This window comes from Bombus affinis, chromosome 3 (genome assembly GCF_024516045.1).
Source record: "Bombus affinis isolate iyBomAffi1 chromosome 3, iyBomAffi1.2, whole genome shotgun sequence".
Lineage (NCBI taxonomy): Eukaryota > Metazoa > Arthropoda > Insecta > Hymenoptera > Apidae > Bombus > Bombus affinis.
Window position 1 is genome coordinate 3,930,046 of NC_066346.1, and position 18,731 is coordinate 3,948,776.

At 43.0% G+C, this 18,731-nt stretch overlaps 1 protein-coding gene and 1 pseudogene across 1 annotated transcript; one reads left to right on the top strand and one right to left on the bottom strand.

Annotated features, from left to right (window-relative positions):
- LOC126914185 (uncharacterized) overlaps positions 1-18,731 on the bottom strand; it is a 134,017-nt pseudogene that overhangs the window by 26,855 nt on the left and 88,431 nt on the right.
- LOC126914184 (zinc finger protein 100-like) lies at positions 2,263-6,351 on the top strand. Its single transcript, XM_050717770.1, has 5 exons — positions 2,263-2,360; positions 2,842-3,228; positions 3,840-3,921; positions 4,056-4,434; positions 5,755-6,351. Exons 1-5 carry the CDS (start codon positions 2,263-2,265, stop codon positions 6,111-6,113), a joined length of 1,305 nt encoding a protein of 434 aa, XP_050573727.1. The 3' UTR covers positions 6,114-6,351.

Consider the following 18,731-nt stretch of genomic DNA (forward strand, 5'->3'; position numbering starts at 1 on the left):
CCCTAATTAAGAAGCCCCCGAGAGTTTCAATTAACCGATCCCTTTTTAATATTGCATGAGCGTTTCGCGAGGAAAACGTGACGTTTGCATACACACGCGGGCTCGAAATTTCAGCCACGTTTCTCACGAGAGCCCTCTCTCCCTTTTTCCTTTTCCTTTTTTTTTACGCCAGTATATTTACGCGAGTTCAAGGCACTTGGAAATCGCGTCGCGCGTCGCGTCTGACCGCTGCTAAGGAGTTTCCACTGAAATTCTCGTCCCACTGGCGTCGATGGTGGTCGGGAATGTTGGGAAAGAGGACGTTACGATGGAGGAGCCGCAATTTCTTCGGTGCCCGATTGAAATCCGCGCGCGAATTTTTTTGCCAGTTCGCCGCCAGCAACGTTCGTTGTTTGTAAAGAAGTTTCTGTACTTACGGAGAATAATTCCGATCGAATCAGTCCAATACTTTTCCAAGAGATCCTCGGTTCTTTTTAAGATTCCGCACGAGATTTCCATCTTCGTCGATGATTCCAAAGCTTTGCATTCGACGATTATCAGGGTTAAACGAAGTTCCTGGAATTAAACAGTTTTGATAAGGTTGTTCGTCGTAGCGTTGATCGAGGTGATAGTTAATTAAAATTCGATGAAACACTTAGACGCTCAACTATCGTTTCATTATCGTTGTTAGATAAACTCTGAACGTGTGATTGCACATGATTGCAGGTTGCAAATCGATAAAGTCTTTGGAGACGACGTTACACTCTTTGAGATTATCAAAGAGTTATTAAGGCTTGCAATCTAATAAGTTTCATCCTTTTAACATTCGTCCGATATCTAACGAAAGCTAAAAACAGTTTTTGATTTATAAAGTAAATATCACGCAGAATATTCGAAAGCATCGAATGACGAAGCTAGAACACCAGCGAAGAATCTCGACGGACCGCTATTTCGTTCGCGAGCATACGTGAACTCCAAGCTTCGTTTTATATTTTAATTAATTAATTCGCTCGTTTGGTCTAGATCGTTTCACGAATATCGAGATAATTATTTATGAGTTTACAGACGAGCGAGCGCGGCGCACTTTTGGCTACGACTCACACGTAAGCCGACGCTTTTAATCGCGTGTATGTATATGAGACACGATAGCGTAATACAACAGCGTTATGCATCTTTCGCAGCGCTCTGATTAGTACACTGAAACCGCGGCCACCTTGCCGGCACGCTAATTACTTTGTATCAGCTTAAACTTCCTCGGTTTTCAGTGTAGTTACGTCTCATTGTAGCTTTTATTTGCCTTTTATGGGCCAATAAAGCATCCGAGCGCCGCCCCCGCTAACAAGTCTCGTAATTAGGAAATACATACGCTTTACACACGATTCTCCTGCTATGCTGATGGTCTAATTAAGCCAGACATCGTGACTATATTAAAAAACAAACATCGATGAACATCGATCGAGCCGAGATCCCAGACCGTGAATCGGCTGACGTGCACGCTTGACTTTGTTGCGATGCAATTCGCAAGTCATACGAATGTAGATGAATTTGTGAATATAAAAGGCGAGATTGCAGATTGTCGAACACGTTGATCTCGTTTGGAACTTTCGAGTTGACGTCTGATGAAACGTGAAAAATTAAAAAAAATCGATATTCTCGATGGTGTAGTACCTGCAAGCACACGATCTTGCTATTATAAGACTGCATGTGCATAAGCACGCTATGGCGGTAAATTCGATAGTTTTTTTCTTCTAATTGTCGAATTGCATGTTTGTGCATCGGATCGTTAAGGCTGTAAATTCGTTTGCATTGAATCTAGCAGTGATATTACGTTGGAAAGAGGCCACGCCACACTTATGTATGTTTGCATAAGCGATCAGAGATAAAGCAGCGACCGATCAAAGGAATGATTTTCGTTTAGTTTATCTGCTTTTATTGATATCGTGTACTTTCGATTTCTAAGAAAATGTGACGTACGTAGAATATGAAATATCACTTTAACTTCATATACGAGGATATTTTCCTTCACAGAGAAAGAAATTATCTCCACGTATATGAAGTCATAGAAGGTTGTGTAAATGTAATTTTTGAAAGTGAAATCACGTAGCCAGGCAAAGCGAACTTCAAGGACTAGAATTAACCAAGAATATTACAATCTATGCCAGCGATTCATTTGCGATCAATTCTCCGTTGCTCCTTTGTTTCCAGATCTCCTCTCGCTTTCTTCACGCGTCTGTTTCCATTTTTCCCTATCGCGATAACGAAACGTCAGAAAGCAAGAGGGACATGGCGAGAGACAATTATCGAAGTCGCATTGATATCGGGGAAAACGAAGAGGACGATAGTGAAGTGAAGATAATAGAAATTCAGAAGCGTTGCAAGCGGTGCAAAGAAGTAGGTTCTAGGACTTCGCTCCGATTAGGTTATGATAGGGTCTATAAAAACACTGGGCTAAAATATTCTTTTGATCAACGACCGGCTCGTTGTATCGTAAGATCGCTGTTCTCTATCTGCTAATTGCATAATTCATTATATAAAAAGCAACCATTTCCAAACAGGTAGACGACGCAATGTTTTTCCATTTTCTCCTCGTTTTGCCCCTCGCGCCCTTCTCCCCCACTCTGTTCCTACGTTTTTTTCCCTCGTTCTTTTTTTCTTTCGTCTCTCGTTTTACGTAATAAAGCGTCGAGTCATTAAATCGCTCATCGCGAAGCACACCTCCTTTCGCGGGAGCACCGCCATTTCTCGCGGAAGCGCTCGCGAAATTATCTAATATCCTGCATATGCAATGTCCACGAAACCGGGGAGATCGTGGCGCGCGATTACACCGAGCGAAATCGCGTGTTAGATATGAAAATTCATCAGACTTTTCCCAACCGGGTGCAAGGTGAAAATCAAGACCGAGGTGCTCGACGAGATCGAGGACTTCTCGGCGAACGACGAGTTGGATGTCGAGGTTCCGTACGAAAGTGACTCTAGGAAGAAGATACAGGAGCCACAGGATTTTATTTATACGTTCGAGAAACGTAGGAAAGAAAGAAGAAGAAGCTTGTCTTTGATTAAAAGAGAAATTACGTCGGACGAATACGTAGACTTCGAGGAATACATAGAGGCGTTGACTACAGGGAAAAGATTGATTTGCAGCGTCTGCAGGATAGAGTTTCCCGATGAAGCGGAGTTCAAGACGCACATGATAGGGCACAGTCATGGAAAATTGTTCCAGTGTGGTCTTTGTGCGAAGCAGTTTTCACGGTAAGATGCGAGTCGTTTAGAAGACAAAATGATCGATTCCATTTTTTGACAATTTCTTAATTCGAGTATCAGAATAGGGAAGCTATTGCACATATGTATTTCTAGAAAGGAATTTACACCAGTTATGACATCGTTATTATTACGTATCGCTTTTACAAACCTAGCGTTAACTTATATTACATATAATATATATTAGGTTATTCGAAAAGTGTCTTTCTTTTACAGACACGTCTTTTACAACGGTGCATCCGTATACAAACATGAAACCTAATCTGTTGAACGCTGTGATCTTTATTTTGATAGAACAAAATAGATCATACGTAATTCGATAGAATAATATAAAACGGAAAATGTTGTGCGTCCATTATTTCCTTATAAAACGAAAGAGACTTTTCGGACATCCTAATGCATTTAAGAATATATAAATTAATTTCAGTAAAGTTCGATATAATTAATTAAATATAATTAAATTAATCGAAGGCAAAATTGGATCATATACTTGAACCCTGATAGGAAGGCTAACGAAGTTGATCAGTCGGCTTTGGCATGCCTTGCGCAGTAATATGAAGTTCTAAAGGTCGATACACTATATCCACATTTCTTATTCCAAGGTCCTCGGCTCTGAAAGATCACCTCCGGCTCCACGAGACGTTCAAAGCCTTCATGTGCAGGCACTGCAGCCTTCGATTTCAGGTATGCCAGTGTTTCCACGTTTTCTTTCCGTTGTCGAGCGTAAAAACGCTCGAGAACAGCATCGGGAACAAGATCGACACCAGTCTTTCTGCAAAACGTAATCAATTACCGCGGGGACTCGCTTCGAATTCCAGCAGAGGGATCAGCTGAGGACGCATCAGGCCGAGGTGCACTCGAACCGCAGGCCGTTCGAGTGCGGCGTGTGCAAGAAGAAGCTGCTCCATCGGCAGTCGTTGCGCGATCACAAGCTGATGCACACCAATGTGAAGCCGTTCGAGTGTTCGATCTGCAAGAAGAGGTTCCTCCGGCCGAGTAGCCTCAGGGCACACATGATCGTTCACACCGCGGACTCGCCTTTCGAGTGCGACCTTTGTCCTGCCAAGTTTAAGAGGTCCTCCGTGTTGAAAACCCACAAGTTGACGCACACCGGTATTAGAAGATTCGAGTGCGACATCTGCAAGCACCGGTTCCATTTAAAGGGCGCGTTGAAACACCATATATTGTCGCACTATGGTGAGAGTTTGGCAATTTCTCAGGTAGAATGAGTTTGGTAATTTCATAACAGGATTGCCTCAAGCTATTTCGATACTGATTTTGGACATGGGTTTAGTAAGGCAATGGTTTCGTAATAGAGATAATTTTTGTAGATTGTATCGTGATAGGAGTACGGTGTATTTTGTGTAGCTTGAGATATTATTATAACGGGAAAGAAATTATTTATGCGATAAGCTTCTAAATAGATAGATGGTCTATCTTGCGAATAGACAGCAAGGACAATGAATTGCTAGATAATAGAAATACGTGTCGGGATAACTTATTCTAATTGGGTTTCCAGATAAAGAGAATCATCTCCTGAAATATAAGCAAATGTAATTTATTCTTTCAATTCCTTAAGTACGAATTCTCGTGGAACGCAAGTGTAGACAAAGTCACTATATATTTCCAACCTTGCGAGGTTAGAATTATTAAAATAACGTGACGAAGCTGATGAACACAAATTAGTCAGACAGAATCAATGTGAATATTCTCACAATTAAGTAAAATCGCGGAAGTAAGGTACGTCTGGTGGTGTGGCTAAAACTGCTTCTCCGCACGAAGACCGTCACGATCTTCTCTACCGCGGATTTTACACACTCGTATAAATTCGTGGCCGGTATTGAGACATAAAAATCGCGAGACAAGCGTGTCAGCCGCTTACGGCCTTGCGTTACAGCGATTAACCGAGGAAGGGCTGTATTAATTAGAAAATCGGGGATTACGCGCAGACTGCGCTTTTTACACGCCTGCCAATTAAACCCTTCACGTCGCAAAAGGTGATTTGATGAAGTTTCAAAGTATATGATAGACGCGTATTTAAACGGCGATAACGTTTCGGTTGTAAATGCTGGAATATGATGAGGCAGAAACTGACCGTTTCAGGAACCGACATGCACGCAGTTTTATTTATTCCATTCTTTCCTTTTCCTTTTGTTCAGTTTTTACGAGCACATAAACCGTGGTTCGTCAGTGTTGCAACTAATTCCGCTCAGGTTCCGATGTTTCATACGTTCTACTTGCTAAGGATTGTAAGGAATTAGGAAACAGGGTTGTGCTATGGGGAGTTTTGGAGCGAAGTTTACGATCAGGATTCGAGTGACTGGAACGACTGCAATTTGAATGAATGAAATCTACTCTTGAGATGTGTTCAACAAGAAATCGTCAAGTATTTTAAAAAGTAAAGAGTTTGAAGGGTAGGAATTTTATCTCGAGTCAAATGTTCCTGGCTATGATTAAATACAGAATTAAATGTTAAACCAAAGAAGCCTTCAATTGAATATCCCATTTATTTTGCAGGCGTGAGGCCATACAAATGCGAGGATTGTGGCAAATGTTACCGGAGGTCCTGGGGCCTGAAAGTGCACAGATATCGTCACACGGGGGTGAAACGATTCGAGTGCGACCTCTGCAAATCGCGGTTCAGCGTGAAAACGAAATTGGCCAAGCACATTTACGGTCATCTCGGCGAGAAACCGTACAAGTGCGATTATTGCGGTCGTCAGTATGGCGAACGATACCAATTGAAGGCACATAAATGCGGCAACCCGGCTAAGACGAAGATCAATCGATCTTATTCAGATTCGATCACTCAGATCGTGTTCTTTCGTCCCAAATCGACCAGCAGTTCGTTCGATTTGGATACCAAGATTCGATGATTGTAATTATCGATCCTATATATTCGTATATATCGTAATTATGGAATAACGAAAGATATTCATTCTAGGTTTTATAGAAAATCGTTTGTAATATCGGAAGGATGTAAATTAGTTGAAAGATCTCGTTGCCGAGGAACTAAATTACTACAGACTAAATTACTTATCAACAATGCAAAGATGTATATAATAGAATGTTTATTGAATGTTCAGTTTGTTAAATACACGCCGGTTCTTAAGATCATGGATTTCATTTGTTTCAGACATATCCAACTTTCGAACGCTAAAAACTAAAACTGAGAAATTTTATAGCAACAGGAATACGCGATGGATTGAAAACGATTCAAGGAACGTAATGATTAATAATAAGGATTAAGGATAATAATGAAAATAATGAAAAAGTAGATTCGTAGAAACCGAATCCTATTCTCCTAGTTTAAAATTATTTTTAAAACTCATCGATCACGACGATTCTATTGACTAGCAAAATTCTAAACAAAACTATAACATCTCGTCGGTTTATTGCTACTGGTCGGTCACGTTTATCTGTAATGGTGGCTTCGATACACTCGCGGTATTTGGATTGTGTTTGCATGCCTGTAGATCAAACTCAATAAAGAATCAGGCTTAATAAGCACTCAGCCGCGGAACAAAAGTCCGATTAATTCCAAGCTGGATCGGCTCGATTCGGATTGCCTTCGAACGCAGCCTATCTTGAAGCTAGCACGACTTTGGTTCGTCATCAAGGTGGTCGCGTAATCATAGTGGTTGTTCATCGGTATCGTCGAGACGTGATCGAATTCGTCCGCGATGAGCACGCGGGAGTGATTCTTTAATCGAACCTACGTGGACGATCGTTCCGTTACTGTCGTCAGATGGGAACTGGTTCCGACCGGAGCCTTTGAAGATTTTATGGTGACATTTTCTTCTAATTCTATACTGGATCGCGAGTTTAATCGTTACACCTTGATGAGTGCTATTTGTAATTGAAATTTTTCTCTATGGAATTTTACAAGAGGTATGTTTTCTTTTTCGATCTCCTGGCAAATTTTCTAAGTTTTTATAATGTAACTTTGTGACTGAAATTTCATTGCAACGCCGATAGTACGCGATATAATTACGAATCAAAGATAATATCAGGGATCTATTGCACAATTGAATGGATTATTATCGGTGAAGTTTTACGAATTAACGGTACTAATAAATTCTCTTGCATAATAGTAGCAAGATTCGTAATAAGACAACGGAATTCTAGAAGAAAGTTTTTTTCAATCAAAATTTTACTAATTGCCGCAAAATTGTAAAATCTGTTTGTGTAACAGAGTATTACATTTTGTTACCTGTCAGTATACTAATAGAATTAATTGGTAAATTAATAATAATAAAGCTATGAATATATGCTTATGATCGATGAATGTTAATTTTCATCGCTCATTGATCAGAGACCTTGTGATCGTGCTGTCTAACAGTCTCAACGAAAAACTGGAAAATTCAATGCGAGAAGATTAAATCGGAGTTAACACATGTAGAAATGTTGCATTTAACAAAGACCTCGTGTCCGTGAAATCCTTGTCAAGGGTGCATTATATAATTTGATCCCGATAACGCATGGGAACCGCTCGTTGGTCGGCCTCAACTGTATCTCGAGCACGTGGGCTCTGCTTGTGTCGCCGCACGTGAGAATGGTAGTTTAAGGTGCGTGGACACAGCAGGGGCTCGCATACGGTAATCCGAGAAGAACCGCCCTTTATCTGATTGCATCTGTGATTCGCGAGCCTCCCGGAGGAACCCTTTGACAATGCCGCCGAGCACGTCGCCCCCTACCTATGTTCTTCCGTCTCTATTCGTAAATTCTTCACGTGTTTCGGCCTTTTGGACCTCGAACACGCTCCCATAATTTGCATCTAATTGCCTAGACCCATGTAGCACACGGTCATGTTGCGACCACGGAAGTTACACTTACGTGAGTAGGCACCGAATCGGCAAAATTGTATCGTACGATAGAGCCAAAATTTCGAAATTAATTTCAAGCCTGTTTGAAGATTATTCGTATGCCACGATCCACTGTTATTGATATCCGCGCCACTTGTCTATTTTCGAATATCGACAAATGGAGATCTCAATTTTTTAAATATTTTTGCGCAATGTTTGCAAATTTTCGTTGTACCGTGTAACGAACTGTGTACGTAGAAACAACGTCCTTATACAACGTTTCACTATAAATATCAATAACCGCTTGGCAGTTATTTGTATGGCTTTTAAACACTGTCCATGGTTCGTGTTGCAGCCTTCTCGTAGCATTTTCGCAACGCTTCCTGCCAACTTTTCACGGTTCCATACGGCGATCTTCGGCCGCGGGATTGCGCAGATACGATAGTTGAAAGCGCATCGGGTCTGACTCACGAGGCCGGCTAGGAAGTACTGCGATTTCCACGATCGTAGAAGAAAAGAATATCCGTGGCACGATTTTGACACATCGCTTCCTCGCGCGTCGTCATTTAAATACACGGATTTCGCGTTCATATTTCTCGTCTAATTATGCCCGCCTCGCGGAATCTTACGATCTGACAGTTCAGTCGGCGCGTACACGCGGCCTTATGCAGAGTCACGCCAACTTCTAATTATTTAGATAGCGATCGTTGAGCTTTAATTATTTCTCCAACTCCTCAACCCGCGTCTCCGTTCGTCTTGCCTCCCCCTAACCTTTTCCTTCCTTCGTTACTATGTGTGTACTCGTCTCCTCGTTTTATAGTTGCTCTATTCGCCGGTCTATGCTAATGAGGAGCTAGCGCAGATACCGAACACCGATACTATTTTGCCGTAGACGGTTCCTAATTGCATACTCGCCGTGTTATTATATGGCTGCCACGTTGAAAACGGTACAGATAATCCCGTCGACGTAATTCGGTGCCTCGTGCGTAATCGCCATGCCTTCAGTCGTCAGACGAAGCGAATATGATGAATAATATTACGGTTTCATACGTTTTTATTTTTTACGGTTTTTATTTCGTACGTCGGTGTCGGAGATTGTCTGTTGCAAAGGTAAGTTATGGTGTTTGTTAATTTTGGAGGAAACTAGAGGTGTTTGTTCATTATATTGAACATCATGAGAATTGAATCGAAGGAGTATGCTGATACGTAGACAAGAATCAAGTAGAATATGAGAGTACTAATTGTATTTATAACATATGTTTGTTTGGTGGAACGATGTTCATGATTCTTAACTTTTAATTATTAGGTTTTAATACGCGGCAGATAAGAATAAGGATAACTAGTATTTCCATTTAGACATTGATGAGACTATGGCTACTCAAATCATTTTAAATACGTTATAAAGAATTCAAACAATTTTTCTCTTTTCTGTAATAATATACGTATATATTACATTTAATATACCGAACCAAGCTACTCTCGAACTTTGTGTGTAGACTTGCGCACTCTGCTTCGTCTGGAAATCAACGTGTTATATGTAACCACTTTTGAAAAAAGAAAAAAAAAAAGAAACACTCAAAGGATGGCACCATTAATTTTCAATAAAACTTTCAGCGTCCTCCACTTTGGTGTTCCCATTCGTCCATATGGAAGACACAAAAAAGCAGAGGAAGAACAGTCGGTAAAAAAGAGAAAAACACGCGGAGGAATATTAAATAACGACGATGTCGATTAGTATTGACAACGGCGATTAAAGAGGCCGAATTGCCAGTCGGTAATGACCGAGCAGCTCTCGCGAGCAGTGAGCACTGTAATTTCACTGATAATATTTAAATACGGGCTTTTGATAGCTGTCTTCCGTTGGCTGGCATTAACGCTGGCCCTGAAGGGCCCCATCGAGCCCCTTCCACCTGCTTCACTCCGCCCCTGAGACCAGCAAAGGCGTACTATTTATCGACCTGGTCCCGTCATTATTTCATCGAACTCTTTCATCGCCTCTTCTGGTTAATCGACGACCCGTGAAGCCGAAATCGAGCTACAAACTCTTCGATTCCACCCTCCCGTTTCTTTCTTCTCTTTTCTCACTTCTTTTCTTCTTCTTCCCTTTCTTTCATTTTTAGACGATGATTCTATTATTACATTAGACAAATTATTCCATTATAGTATAAATTTTCTGCCACCTCGTGGTGTTTCTTTAGGGCAATTTTGAAGTTGCTGGCGATTATTAGATCACGGGTAAATGGATTCACGTCAGTGCCAATTTATTATCAGGACGGGAGACAATTTGCTGCCTTCGAGGTTTTGGTTAGCGATCTTCGAGTAATTCAATTTTCAGTTTTACCTGGGTAATGACAAAATTGCTAACCGAACATCGAATCGCCATAGAGAAAACATACCGAGGAAAATAAAAAGGAACTTATTATAGGAAATTGTTAATTCCTCATTACATCGAATATCCTATGCTTTATATTATTGTAAACGTACTATAGTTGTTGCAGGTATGGAACGTCTTACATCTTATTTTGCTTAAAATATACGCCGGAATTATACGCGGAGCGACCTGACGGTTGTGCCTTTAATTAGCGTGACCCCTGATCTTAATCGTTAACATCGTCTAACGTTAATGCGCATTTAATTCATAAAAGAACAAGGGGAGGAGGAGAGGGAGCGAGAGAGCGGAGAGCGCGGGTACGGCTGGTGGGGCAGATTCACGTAGCACGGGTAAACAGGTGAATTAGAAATTAATTGCAATTAAGATCAGGCAGGGGGCCTCCACGGTGTTATTATTAATTCTCGGTAATTACGACAATCCTCAGAACGCTTTGCGTCGTGCGCGCTCTCGTTTAAATCGTTATAGGTGAAAAACCGAGCTCGTTAAAAATCGTCATATACATAATTGATGGGAAAACGATTATACAAATGATCGTCGATCATCATTGACAACAAATTTGGCGAGGTCGACGACGCGTTTGGAAAATGTTTAACTTTGTAGGAAATCGGTCGAGGAGCTTGTTTGGGAAGGGAGGACATCAGGCAAGTTTGATTAAATCTGGAAGAATTTTAATCGTTCTTAAGATTTACAAGATTTATAATATTAGCTACCTTCGAATCGATAGGTATAATGACTCCTCGGGAACTTTGCTCTTTTCGTATTTACAATAGAAATACAAATTTTATCACGATGCAACTATTTGACCGGATGATACACGCGTGTACTCTTCTTTTCAGAAAGCTCACTATTGGATGTTTTCGAATAAGCTAAGTAAAAGGAGGTCGATTGCCTCGATGATCCAATAGAATTTCAGGCAGTAGAATCTACCTTCTTCTTAATTGCCACTCTTCTTTGTTGCTTTAATTGAGCTACTCGGCAGCTATATCGATCAACTTCATAAATTGAAGAGTAGAGAAGAATGACCACGTTGCTACAAGAATTATTTTCTGAAATCCACTTTGGAATTTATACTATCAATGATAATGGAACGAGATACGAAGCAACACGATACAGATTTCTTGGAGCTACTCGGCCAATGGCATCGACCCGGACACGACGTCCAAGCGGGACGGGGTTTATGCAGCAGCGCAATTATGCGCTCTCCTGGCCGGCAGAAAAAGATGACGGATGCGCGAGCGACGCACCCTTTCGCGCAGCCGGAAGATATGAATTTCAAATTCCACCACGGCGATTTTTGCTTCGGGATTTCGTCGACTTCATTTCGTATCCAATTAGATCGTGGTCGCGCCGCGAAAAACCAGGCTGTCTTCTTCCTTACTCCGTCTTTAGGACATTTTATGAGACGAGACAGGAGGGAAGTGCTTGAAACGTAGCGTGTACGTACGTATTTAAATCTCAATGCTGTAATTTGTTCGAGTCAAACGACTTTACGTTGGTGATTATGATTAAGGTAATACGACGAAAGTAGATAGACGTATATAATTATGCTTCTGTTTCGATAAAAGTCAACGACGATATTCGCTAAAAGCAGCTGCATGTTTTCAGTAATTGGACAAATAAAATATTTCAAATTTGTCAAAATGAAGGATAATTCTAGATTTAAGATCATTTGAAATTAACGTATGATGGATTACGTAGTTTCAGAGGGTGCTTATGCCATTCGATATTTACAGGATACAGCGAGAATTCCTAGAAAATTGATATCCTCTATTTTAATTTTATTCGAAGTTTCCATCCTTTAAAAATATCTATTTCTATCTGTGTTTCTTATTTTATCAGCTGATAATTCTTATCATTTAAAATCTATTTAAGTCTTAGTTATTCTTTGTTAACTGCGTATTAGCTAGAACTAGTTTTAACTATCAAGTTCCTGATAATTACAATAATTAATTGATTACGCATTTATTATATTATATTTATATTACTTATTGCATTACTAATGGACTTCCCAGCCGATATAATGAATAAAACAAAATAAAATAATCCATTTTTCTTCACATAATCGTGCGTTTCTTCTCCAAACTCTTCAAAAACTCCACAAAAGCTCCTTAAAAGTATCTACTTCCATATCTATTCTATGCATTTCTATGCGAGTAATTTACTTTCTCTTACATTCTCGCGTTTCACGTTTCTTCTCCAATCTCATCCACTTCAAAATTCTCTTTTCTCCCAAATTACGATCGTCAGCAATCACAGTCGAGGAATTTCAATCTCCCTCTCGAAGCACCCAATCCAAAGTTCGCTTATCGTCCGGAATCGATGCGAAAAACGATAACATTTCGAAGACTGCGGTACAAGCAGCGTGTTCCACGAGTAACGAACGGTTTTTCTCAGCCCGGAGTCTCGAGCTATCGATCGACGATCCTAGACAGGATGCGGCTAGCCGTTGTGCTTCGTGGACGTTAACGGTTCACGGTCACGAGACAGGAAAGCTGTCGCGTGCTCCGTCACAGCGTCGACGTCGTGGTGAATGAAGCGCAGGTTTTCGTGGTCTCGTTTTGCGTCCGGCCTCGTTCTCCAGTCCGATCATGTAGCCTTCCGTCTCGACTGACAGCCTTAATATATCTGTCCGCGACGCGCTTCATCTCGAACAGTTTAGCTATATAATCCGACTTAATGCCGGCTGATTCAATTCAATGAGCCTGCCGTGAAAGCTTGAAAAAACTCGGATCGATAAGACGCTCATGGCGGCTGTTCATGGAAATGCTCTTAATTCTGGTTGATAAGGAAATCGTTTTCGTTTACCGGTACACGACCGAGGCAAGAACTCGCAGGATTCTGTCGTTCGTTTCTGGGATTTATTGACCCTATGATAATGTAAGAAAATTATAGCTTCAAAAACACGAGGAATCAAGAATTTATCAAGAATCGAAACAACTCGTTTCAGATACTATTAGATATTTGATACAAAAGGCGGAAATACAATCGCGTAAAAAATAATTATTCGCAAAGTGTAGGTTATTTTAATCAACGATAGTCTTTGAAGTTCTAGTGTTCCGACTTAAAAAAAAAAAAAAAAAAAGAAATAATTGTTTGAGATTTGAAAGACGTGGAGTTTCTCTATTGGTATAGGATATTCTTGCGAAGCTGAAATCGCCCGACAAATTTTTCAGAAAAGAGGTTGACCAGGTTGCTCGTTTAAATATCCAGACACCTAACGCGATCGAAAGAACAAGAGGCGATCGTCTTCGGACGATTTCGACTATCGATCGTGTCTCGATGGACGGACAGCCACGAGGAATCGTTCGTTTCGATGGAAGAGTGTGACGCGGTGGCTGGGACAGAGGAGAGAAGCTGCTCCTTCTTGCGAGTCGGCTCTCTGGTTCGATGTAGGTAATCATGCGCCGCATTCCCCGGGTGCCGGAGAAGATTTTCGGTTTCATTGTACGCGAGGGTGGGTTAGAGAGTGGGCGATCGACGCAGCGTTAGAAGAGGACGAAAATAACCTCGGAGCATCGAGAAGGAAGGAGAAAACGAGGGAGATGAAGAAGGAAAGAAAAAAAGGAGACAAATAGAGGAAGAAAGAGGGAGAAGGAGATAGGAGATGGCGAGCAAAAGTAAGAGGCAGTGCAAGTCGTTGGAAGAAAAAGGCGGTGGAGGAGTGTGTCGGAGGAGGAGAAGGACGAAGAAGAACAAGAGGAAGAAGAGGGAGAAAGAAAACGAGAATGGTAGCCGAAGTCCAAGCAGATCCATCGTCCGGCGAGCTCGGTGGAAGCAAACGACGCAAAAACTGGCGTGCATTGTCCCCGACTGAGAGGCGAACCGAAGACTTGCGCCGCGACAGAGAAAGAGTGAGACTGCGAGAGAACTGGAGGAAGCTATGTTCACCACTGGATCCATGCATACCAACCTTCCCGGCAGCATCGACGATCCTACCGAGAAAAGAAGCGAACCGCGAGCATCTCTGCTGTTGTGCGCGTACACGGGCTACGAGAATGGTAAGGAGGAGACGAGGAAAGAACACGGGAAGGGAACGAGAGAGGGAGAGAAAGAGGGAAAAGGCAGCGAACCGGTGCGGTGGACAGCGCGCGGGTCGATTTGATTTTTAAATGCAAACAAATCTACATCGTGGCAAAAGCGCCGCCGCCGCCGCCGCGCCGCTCCGTGGTGTGTGCGAGCGCGTCCCGCTCACAGGAAACCGACGTTATTCCGCTACCGGCTGATGCTCCAGCGAAACCTCGTCACCGACGAGGACGGCCTGCCGGATATTTTTTTCAATCATCCCAGCCCGCCGCGAAGGCCCCCGCTGATCCTTATTCCCTTGCCCGTCTCTCCTCCCCTTAAGGTTCTTCTGGTTCTTCTGATCGCGAGAGATCCTCTCGTCTCTCGGAGCTGATGCCTCCTCCCACGGCAGTGCGCGCCAGGGCCGCAAACCGGAGGACCACGATTCTTAAGTGGACTGACGATTTGTCGAGCCGGTGAACTGCCGGCGCGGCCACTTTCTCGCGTTCCTTCCGAATTTTAAGGTACATGCGGGGCGAAGAGACAATAGCAGGTGCAGACGAGAGAATATCGTCCAGGAGTCATTAAGAAACGGGAAGTTTGGCAGGTTTCTTGGGGGATGCAGTGGATTGAGAGATAAAATAGAACGTTCCGAGTGTCGTCGCAAGACTTTAAGGATGTTAAAGCAGACAAGAACGATGCCGAGTATCTGTTGCAACCTGATAAAGCTTCGTGAGATTTCGTATCAATCCGATGTGCCAGAGTTGGAAAACGAACATCAAACAGTTCCGGCTCGGATAACGAAATGCAAACCCGAATTTTTTAACGTATTCTCAAACCTCCACAAAGGAATTCTCCATTGTAACTATCTCATGGGAATAGTTTCCAGATCTTACAAGGATCAAATTGCTTTATTTCGCAAACCTGTATCCATTTTGAAAATTATCATCGCATACGCCGTATTCCATTGTCAAACGAACACGTGTAAAAACCGGTACATCTAAGAAATTTCTTACTCGCGCATCACTCGGAGTATGTATCAAAGCATAAAGAGCGGGTATCTAAGTTCTTTCCGGTGCGGACGAAGAGGGACGACGATGGTCAGGGCTCCTGAAAAAAGGAACAGACCGAAAAGTTCGGTGGATGCCGCGTGTTCGTTGCCTCGCAGCGACCACAGGTTCCAAGTAGGGTGTAATTGCCAGCAGTGACGGGGCCCGAGGTTGTCCCAACATTGCAGCATGCGCTTGTCAACGTTCATAAGTTATGAAACGGCGGATAAGGTCCTGTCGAGGCTCCCTCTGCGGGAGGGAACGCACGAAAAGGGTCGGCGACAAAGAGGAGTGGACTCGAGGTGGGACCCAAGAACGAAGAAGAACAACGAGAAAGAGAAACGTAGACCGGTACGGGCTTGACAGGATGCACGGAGGGGGAGAGCATAATTGCTGGTGGATTAATGAGACGGCATAATTGCACGATAATCGACGATCGTTTTATTAGGCGACCGGACCGTGGACTGGAAGTCAGTTCAGCATGGTCGCCGCGCACAGAAGACACCGGCTCCGCCATGGTCGCATATTATTATAAGGAGAAGTCAGGCCTCTTTCTGCACAGGGTAGGTATGTCTGGCTGGTCAGAAATGACAATTACCGAAGATCCTTGCTAAATGCGCTCCCGTATCCCTCTTTCTTCCCCTTTGTGTTCTCTGAGCGACCGCGTACACGCCTGGAATGCGATGTCATTCCTGCGTGCAACGAGTGTCGTTGTACCCCGTAAAATTTTGCGGCGCGATTCCATCGGGATTGATGAACACGGGAAAATAGTTTCGAGTCGGATCGAGGCCTATTCGAGGGGGATGTTTAACGTAACGTAAACGTAAAAAAATATCGGTGTAGATACCTTTGGCTCTTTTTCAACGCAAGCATAGTCTCGAAAGATACAATCAATGTTATCGCGAATAGATATTTTTACGTGTACAGTTAACTTTTAATCGCTCGGTAAATTCTAAGGAGTTTTAAGCGTCGTTTATATTCTACCAAACAGTTAAATTTTCGTCCGAACAAATTAGGAGAAAGATCTTTATATTATACATCCTCGTGTCTATAATCTACTCTTTCCGAACATCGAACCCAATCTGCCTTCGGTTAGTCTTCGAAAGATCAAGGAAACGTCAGAACTGCTTAGCATGCTGGTATTCGCATACCAGTTGAATCTCTAGTATCCTCGTCTCGTATTCCCGTGGTGGCGCGAGGGCCGTTGCCTCGTCGTAGAGATGAGGGACTAAAAACCTGCGGACGCTCCGCAAAGGGACATTTAAATGATGTCGCCGCGGCTCCGGGGGGCAAAAGAGAAAGAGAGCGGCGGGAATAACTCAGCCGGCCAGAGCTTCCTTCAAGCTGATTTCTCCTTCTCGTCCGCAAGGTTAGAGACGAGCTAGAGATGGACGGACGAGAACGAGACGCGGTTCAGTCAACGGTCCACCAGCCACTCTGACGTTGTTCTCGACTCTAGATTCTCCGTTCTTTCTCTTTTCAACGTTCGTTTGCCGCCGCCACGGCTTTTATCCTCTCTCCTTCTTCTACTTGGAGATTCGACTGGGAGGAAGAAGGTTTAAAGGGGAGAAGAGTAGTGGGAGAGACGGGGGCGGTGGCAGGGAAGAGGAGGATGCTAATCAGATGCCGACCGAGGCGGCGACATCAAAAGGGACTAGCGTCAGGCCTTGTCACCAGCTACGAGAACGTCTTGCCGCCGGCCTCGCCTTTATTTGAATGCGCTATCGTCGGGGTACGCGACGATGACGAGCGCAACTTTTTTCGATCGACTGTGGAACGTCGTCGGTTGGATGTAGGGGGATGATACGAGAAACAGAGCCAGTTCGGGGTAAAGCGGCGCGGAACGCTGTCGATCGAGCGTTCAACGAATCGTTCCGGAGAACCGAGGATACTTGGAATGTCGAACGATCTGTTTCAGCGAGTTCTCTTGATTAGAGATTTACAGTGGTGGGATCTTGCAAGGGAATCGTTGTCAATGAAATTTTGGAGATCAGGCAATTGTTGTTAATATCGTATTACGATCGTGTTGTTCAACTGTGAAAAAAGAGAGTAATAACTAGAAAAATATGTGATACGAACACTCGTTTCTTTGTACTTTTGAATAATTGCGAAGTTTCGTACGTCTCGATCGAACGCGAAACATCGTAAAATATAATATTCCGCTTGTAAAATGTAAAAATTCGTATTTTAGATACTATCATTTTCCGTAGTAAAGTATAACTTTTATAATTAAAAATAATTTACTAAAAGTAATACAAAGTACAATTACAATTTGCTGCTGAATCGGTGTCAGAGTTTCTGCAAAGACAGAAACAGGCCAGAAAAATCGTTCTATTTTACTTCACGATCCTCGAGTGAATAGCACTCGACTAGTAGACTCGTTCTTCTTCGTCAGACATTCCCTTAAGCGTAAATAGCGTTCCCTATCTAACTGCCTATGTTTCTTTTAAAATATCGAATTCTGCATCATCCATGACCATCGATGATCCACGACAGTTTCAGGAAGCGGATCGAGGCAGCCGCGAGTAACACGTCAAACGCGCGTCACGTGCACATAGCTACGTACACGTGGGGAAATATATTAAGGCTTACGCTTGCGAGCTGGTTAGGGTTAAGAGCTGGGTATAAAGATGTTGTTTGAGGCGTCGGACACCTGTGCCCCCGGCCTGTTGGCTCTGCATATGGACTGCTTCTCTCGCGTCTCTCTCTTCTTCTTTCGTCTCTTTTATCGTCCTTTCTACGGTATCGCGAAGCATCATAACGTACAGTACTGTCTGCCCAGCAACCAGGCGCGCACGCGCGCGCGCGCGAGTAAACGTACACGTAGTCGCGTACAACGAAGACACGGAACAGTACGTAACGTATGTAACCTGCATTAAGATGCAGACGATGATAAGGACAACTTTACGATCTCACGCTCGGACGATTCATAGCCCGACGATGTATGAACGACCGCCGTTTACCGGTGTTCCCGCGGTATTCTGCCTTGCACCCCCTTGTCCCGACACTGTGCTTCTGAGACCTGTTTTGACTGGGTGCACGCCCACCTAGATGCTCGCGGATTGATCGTTCTTTGAAGGTGAGTAAGCGAATTCGGTGATATTCTTTATGTTCGGAGGGAAGATCTGAGAGATTGAACTTGCAAGTGTTATTGTCGTTTAGAGAAGTTGCAGGTCTCGCAAAGTTTTACAAAATAACACAGTTTCCTATGGGACGGAGATTTATATCTAAAAAGGTAACGCTGTA